Source organism: Ascidia mentula, chromosome 7 (genome assembly GCF_947561715.1).
Source record: "Ascidia mentula chromosome 7, kaAscMent1.1, whole genome shotgun sequence".
Taxonomy (NCBI): Eukaryota; Metazoa; Chordata; class Ascidiacea; order Phlebobranchia; family Ascidiidae; genus Ascidia; species Ascidia mentula.
In genome coordinates, this window is record NC_138572.1 from 15063203 (window position 1) to 15070428 (window position 7226).

The 7226-nt window shown below is 34.8% G+C and overlaps 1 protein-coding gene across 1 annotated transcript; it reads right to left on the minus strand.

The window, feature by feature from the left end:
• Nucleotides 1–869: 869 nt before the first annotated feature.
• Nucleotides 870–5348, minus strand: LOC145909661 (uncharacterized). Its single transcript, XM_082997017.1, has 11 exons — nt 5110–5348; nt 4665–4826; nt 4231–4319; nt 3887–3979; nt 3388–3552; nt 3024–3218; nt 2546–2641; nt 2246–2463; nt 2016–2148; nt 1492–1622; nt 870–988 (listed from the first exon to the last, which is right to left on the minus strand). Exons 9-11 carry the CDS (start codon nt 2090–2092, stop codon nt 870–872), a joined length of 327 nt encoding a protein of 108 aa, XP_082853143.1. The 5' UTR covers nt 2093–2148; nt 2246–2463; nt 2546–2641; nt 3024–3218; nt 3388–3552; nt 3887–3979; nt 4231–4319; nt 4665–4826; nt 5110–5348.
• Between the last annotated feature and the right edge of the window lie 1878 nt (nt 5349–7226).

Here is a 7226-nt window from a genome sequence, read left to right on the forward strand (position 1 = left end):
ACAAAGCGAAACCATCACAACCAGCAAGTTTATTCAATTCAATGTTTTACAGTATGATAATTTGTATTATCATAATCTCCTGATAGCAATATACCCAACAGAAACACATTCTACTTGAATAAGCTATACTGATGATGTTTAGAAGCATAGGCGATACATATACATATGAATATATCAATTGAAAAGCTTGTGAAATAACGACTCCGGATTTATTACAGAACTTGCTACAGGAAGTTGAAAGTTTGTTCAATTTATTGTAACCTTTTCCACCGACCAATGGCATATTTGAATTAGAATGGCTTGACAGCGCCATCTAGCGGATGAACCAAAAGAAGGCACAAAAACATATGAACTTTTAATTCTTGCTGATTCTTTTTGAAAATGGTTTGTTCATGCCAAAATAATGTTTTTGTGAAGTACATTGTTAGTTATCTGACTTAATCTTGCATGCCTCGTGTTGTGACACTAGTGACCTGTAGTAACCCAGATGGACAGTACTATTATGGAGGTGGTTTGAGTTTCTTCTCACCAAAAGATCTGTTTGGGTGATAGTTTGCTTATCAAGCTATGAACGGTCGTTACATCGCTGCTTTTCTATGCCGTGTAAATATGTTTTTTATGTCGTGTTATTTTATGAACAATAGTGAATATCGCCACTGAATTGCAACTCACAGCTAGAGTGGAGGCAAGGAAAATGTTCAAATCCCTCCGGACTCGTGCAATCAAAGAAAACTTTCGGAAATGCGTGCAGAGCATAATGGATTAGCGATCCATCGTCTTAACCACTCGGCCACCTCGTCGTCCAAAACCTGTTGTTAAACGAAATATTTATGTGAGATTTTTTTGAAAAAAATATTGTCTTGTAAAAACTACTTTTGGTTTAATATTGTCGGATACGATAAATTGCACTTACATAAACTTGATAGATGGTTTGCCACATCCTTCGATAGTTCAGTTGGTGCGGCGGTAGAGTTTATCACAAATACATCTGAAGCACAAAGCATTTTAGGTAAAAGCACTTTGAAAAAGAATGCATTAAACTAACTGGTTTTACAGGATTTTTTTCTTCCTGAGTATCACAAATGCCTTCACTATCTTTAGTAAATGGAAAGCATGAAAGCTTTTCCATTCAAGGTTAGCAATTGTTACAGGCGTAAACAAATTTATTGTGCTGTTTTGGTAAACTTTGCCCATCTCAAAAAAAGTACAGTACATAATAAACGCGCTGCGTTCAGGTCGCAGTACTTTAGACAACTTGGCCATCCTGTCTATGCACTGTACTTTGTTATATTATTTAGTAATGGTAAGAAGTAGTTTTTAGGGTGCAATTACAAACCTTGTAAACGATGATTTGTTAAAAATTATTTCATCCTGGTTAATTAAATGCCTTGTTGGTTTTTGAAACTATAAAACTGTCAAAATCACAACAAAAAATTCAAAAAACACACACAAACCGGCGCAGTCTCAATCAATAATGTTGGTAATATTTACCAAGAATCCGATAAGATCGAACAAAGCTTGACACCCTCGTGTAAATCCCAGGTTTGTTTACGTTTCCACAACCGATGCCCCAACTTGTGATATCCCAGATTGTGTGATGGTTCATGTTAAGTGCCGTCGTTCTGAAAAACAAGATTGGAAATTATTTGTGGAAATATTTTTAGATGAACAAGAATGACTCGATTTAACCATACAGTAGCTAAAGTGGAAAAAGAAAATTTCCACTCTTACTGCAGTAAACATTGTCAGGCTCAAACAGCCAAGTAGGCGACTGCAATTCTCATGGACGAATATGCTCACTGGCGCCACTGGTGGCCATTTTTTGGAAAATAGTGATTAGTTTTTTTTTTGTAAAAATGAAATACGATTTTCACTTTCATTACTGTTGTCATGGATGTCACTTGTAGCTTGTTCAGTGTTAATACATAAAGATAAAAGAAATAGGGTAAGTTTGTACCACACCGAAAAGTTTTCAAGTAACATGTGCTTTGTATAATTTCACCTTTTAGCATTACCCCAATAAACAATTATATCCAGAAACATAGAAAACTTCCTGCATCCCGCATGCGCCAACCAGATATTCCATACTCATATTGTGATAAAAACTGGTTTTGTCCAAGAGGCAAACACGTTGACTGCATAAATTGACTGCAAACATAGAAATAGGTTAGTAATGGAACAGGAAAGTACATGGATTACATTTGAATAAAATTGTGATTGTGTACTAAAATCCAAGCTGACATACTGATTATTTGGGAGAATATTCAAATTTAGAAAAGTGAGATCCTGTGTAGAACGACATTGTCCCCGTAGACTTTCCACTTGAATGATTTGCAACACTATAGTTGGGAATGATCACATAGTGAGGTTTTCTCTTCAATAATTAGGTCGTGTCAATCCCCTGATTTGTAGTAACGTGTAACCACCCACCCCAGGCCCCGATCGCTGGTCTCATTGGTTAACCTGTCACCATGGAAACAGCTCAATAATACTATTTGCAAATCAATGCTCTTTATGAAACAGATTGCACACAAGAAACACTTACATTTGAGCTGAATTTAACACAATGTGAAGCTGTAAGAAGGTAATGTCAAGTGTGGGGTTTACAGCATGTTAGTGGATGTCTCCAATGCATGGAAACCTGTTGAAATCAAAAAAGTAAATTAGTTTTCTTGATGTTATGTGAATATCACATATCTTGCACACTTGCACAGAATGTCACCATTAACTAACTTAAAAGTGTTTCTTCGGTTTGACGTTGTAACACTTAAATCATTTTAACCTGTTGTCATTTTTGACAAACAAGTTGCAGATTTTAACAACTTTTTGTTAGTTTTTAAACTGGGTTAAAATATAATCAATCATATTATTCATCAATTCTTCATTATTTTGTAACAATTAAATAATAATGACTTATAAATGGTGGGGAAGGTCAACTATAAAAACATAACCTTGTCTCAGACAATTTATACAATATCATTTATGCAAAACATATTGAGTTAATTAAAAGCAATACTGCTTACCATATGTTTATTATCTTTCATTGTTATTTTCTGTTATGAGTAAGATTGCATTCTATCGGAGTGTGTTTAACTTATAATATTACAATTTGGGTGTTTTTTATCCAGGATGTCCTTGCAGAGAAGTATTGGTGCTAACAACAACTAAATTATTTCCAGTCGTTATTTTCCAATCCTCAGGTTGGCATCGCTATCACTCTGCAAAAACAACACTGGTATTCAATGACTTTGCAATTAAAAGCATCAATGCTTGTAAACGAGTTTTAGATAAAGATCATACTTTTATTAAATTCCACTTAACAAATGTAGGGGTCAACATAAAATCAAAATGAGTTTGCCCTTTCTTTATTAACAAAGTCAATCTAACCTTTTTTGCACCAACTACAAGGATTCAATGTAGGGCAGACATGTTGTTGGTGACCTTGTGAAAATTAGAGGTCATGACATTCTTTTTTTGTGTGTTTGTTTTGACCACACAGGGATTTGAATATTCTTGATGTTGCCTTGGTGATGTTTTATTCTTCAGTGCAACCTGGTGGATAAATGAAAAATGAAAGGTTTTGGGACCACTGTCGACCCGCAACTAGAGTACCACTGAAACTTGGCAAATCTCAAACAAATGCATAATTATGACTGCCAAACATAACATGTAATAAAACAAAAAAAATAGTTGTCTAATAATGCTACAAGAAATTACTGTTGTAAAGTTTATGCAGCAAAATAATGTTATATAGGCATAGTTACACACACTTGTGATAATATAGCAATATCAATACCAAGGAAAAGGTATCACATAAGTTTTCAGTATTTCTTTCATCGAAAATTACATGCAACAAAGTTAAATACTGCTTGTGGGGCAACCCAACTTTTTTGCTTGCGACCTCTTTTTCAGATCAAAATTTCCTGGGATTCGTTGTCTTGGTCAATCATCTAATTCAGTGACTCTGGACCTCTGTGTCCTGGAATATAAAGCAGTCAGAAAAGTCATTGACCTCTTTGATGTTTTGATAAATCTGGTCCTGCCAAGATTAAAGTAGGAAGTGAAAGTCACAATGTGTTTTCCATATAACCAGGTTGTTACTTGCTTCTACTGTTTTGCATATATGCATGATCATGTTGTAAACAGAACAAACATTTGATTAAAAATAAGGGTTTATAAATCACTTAGAGTGAGTATTTGGAGTTTGTGGCAGACTCCCTGACAACGCACCATGGATGGGCCAATGAGGTTAATATTCATGGCATGCCAAGTGAATTAGAAGTTCATACTTCAGTACTTATCCATGCGTTCGGGATTGGCTTGCGTTGCAAAGATATGTAAAAAAGACAAAGGTTAAGGATTTGTACAAATTTACACAATAAAATTTATGTAATGATATAAGTAATGTGGCGGTGGCAACCCAGTGGTCCAAGATAAGGGCAACATACTCTGGTTTACAAGTACATAATTTAAAAACACATGTTGCTGACCCCTGCTGCACTGACACTGGTTACGAACCACTCGTCTAAATTTGAAAATTCTCCCAAAAAATCAGCTATCCTTTGCAAAAAAATTCACAAGCTTTGCATATAAATATAATTCACTGTGACATGGAGTCCGACGGCACCACTGGTTTTAGCTTTTACATGGACATGGGGTTTCACCTTGATTGGCTTCGGAGGTTTGCACCCAGTTTTTGTGGAAATCTTCGACTGGTTGTTTGGCGAGAAAGATTGTCAAGAGCCAACATCAAGCTGCACTGATGTGATCTAACAGATCAAAACATTCGCCCAGTCGTCCAGTCTGCAACTCACTTAATATGATTTCTGTTGACAAAAGTTATGAATTAATTTAGTTTGGGGTCAGCATGATGACTAGGACTTCTTTCAGTTGTGTGGATTAGTGATGTTTTTGGAGCTGACAAGATTGGTCTTACTAATGTTTTGTATTCAAATTTACAACAAAATTTATTCTGGGATTATATTTTTTATTTGGATTGACTCGAGGATTCATTTAAAAATAAACCCAGCAACTAACTTTTAAACAGAGCGCAATTCAACTTTAAGTAAGTATTTGTGTACAACAGAACAATACAAGACATACACTTACTTCATGTTCATTAACCAACATATTCTCTCGTAACTTGATTCATGGACGTTGTCAGTTTGTGGGAATTTCACTCTTCATTTGCAATGAGATTTCTTGCATTTAAAACTAATACATTAAAAAATCAGATATTTTGGGATAGTTGAAGTTTTAATTTTATTCCAAGACCAAGTAGATCCGTCTGTTACGTTCCTACATGACAACATTCTATTCCACAAACAACCCCTGGTATTCTTTCTTCTGAAAACTGGAATAAAAATGTCGGAAAACTTTCGTCTTACTTTCTGCTTCAGACATATTTCACTTTATATAATTCGCAGCAATTTTATTTACAGCAAAAAACATTTATTTTGAACAAATCACAAAAAAACACAAATAATTCTGGAAGTCGCGTGTTTTATTTCAATCCGGACCACTGGAATCTGCATCGGATGAGAGGAAGGAATATTTACTGATCATTCAAACCCGAAACTCCCGGCTGAAAAATCACAAAACTTTTAATTTCATCAAAATTAACAAAACCATGTTTTAATGCAAATATAAATTAAACAAATTCTTACCGGGTTTTCCAGTTTTTTAATCTCTTCTCTCAAGACTCGAATAGATTCGGAATCGAATCCGCATTCATACAGCCACAACTCCTCATCCACTTTAGGGAGAATCCGACAAATATTTTCAACATCTTTTTGTTCAAACTTGTTGTCACTCAGGTTGAGAAATCTCAACTATTTAAAATATAAAGATTGGTTGGAAATCTTTGTTTTAAACTTTTTTTGAAACAGATTTTTTTTTTTTAAAACCGGATTAAAATTAACTCCATGTTTTCACTTTTGATTAAAAAAAGTAAGTTTTATAAAAAAAATCATGGATTTAAACAAATATTTATTCTCAAAATAATGAAAACCAACCTTGGGTTCCATCTTCATAATCGCTTCACAGATCATGTTTAAAGTTTCGGAATTAAGTCCGCATTTCACCAACCCCAGCTCCAAACTGGGTTCTCGAATCCGTGGGAGGAAATCCGAGAGAGCGAAAACATCCGAAATCTTCAGTGGGATTCCGGTTAAATACAACACCCCAGGATAAGAGCGGGCGATTTCATCTCTAAATATTCGGTCAACTTCCTGCAAATCTACGAGGAAATCTGAAACAGGGACAAGTTTATTAAAACAAACATGGCGGAAGTTTTATTAAATCACTAAAACTTTTTCATGCAAACTTCAAACAAGATTTCTTCACTTTTAATCGGATTTAAACAAGACAAGATCCAACAAATTAATCAAATACAAAAACATTAACTTACTGGAAGGAAAATATAAACTTTATCCGACAAAAAATATGCGACCTTCCTTTAAAACTTTCAACCTGAACATTTTTATTCCATTCTCTTCCATAAGAACAATGGAATTGCGACGTCACAATACTTACTGTGACGTAACAGTTACGTTTACAAACACGCATCACACAGACTGGAAATAAATACTAACCTCGTAACTCGTATTGATCAAGCCTTTTTTCTCGCAGGCATTTCGAAAGTTTTTTCAACAACTTCGCGCGTTTGTCTGAAAATAACAAGATCAACATTTACGGCAAAAATAGAAGCCATGTATTTGGATGGGAGAATTATTTAAACTCCCAATGTGCGTTTTCCACAAATATAACCTGCGTATATTAGATGCGTAATGATATGTGAGACTTTCTAAACCACGATGCCCGTTTACACAATATAATGGTAGCTTGAAGTGGAAAGTATGTGAAAGTTTAACAGCAAGCTTTTCGCGTAAAGCAACGTTGTGTAACAAATTGTAAACATGGTTTTGCAAATCGTTCAGGGCCTGTCAATGCAGACAAGTGCAACAAAACAAATATGTTACATAAGCAGCATCTTAACTTTGGCAATAGTTTCTTTGTCCCAGCTTTTTACACCTAAATGCCTTGTATTACTTTGCTGGTTACAATTATTACAGCAGAATGATTTTTCTATGTTTAGATGAGAAAAAAGAAAAGATTGTTTTTAATGTAACTGACTACCATGCATTTGTTCCTCATTGTTAAGTGTGGAGGATGCTGGATCACTGGAAGCAGTCTTGACTGAGGTTGATGGCAAGGTTTTTGGACTG

What these genes read in the sequence shown, in the direction of transcription:
- LOC145909661 (XM_082997017.1), bottom strand. Translation starts at nt 2,092, where the DNA reads ATGAGTATGGAATATCTGGTTGGCGCATGCGGGATGCAGGAAGTTTTC. An exon ending in GGATATAATTGTTTATTGGG is followed by an intron (nt 1,623 to 2,015) that starts GTAATGCTAAAA and finishes CTTGTTTTTCAG; the next exon opens with AACGACGGCACTTAACATGA. An exon ending in TCGATCTTATCGGATTCTTG is followed by an intron (nt 989 to 1,491) that starts GTAAATATTACC and finishes TTTGTGCTTCAG; the next exon opens with ATGTATTTGTGATAAACTCT.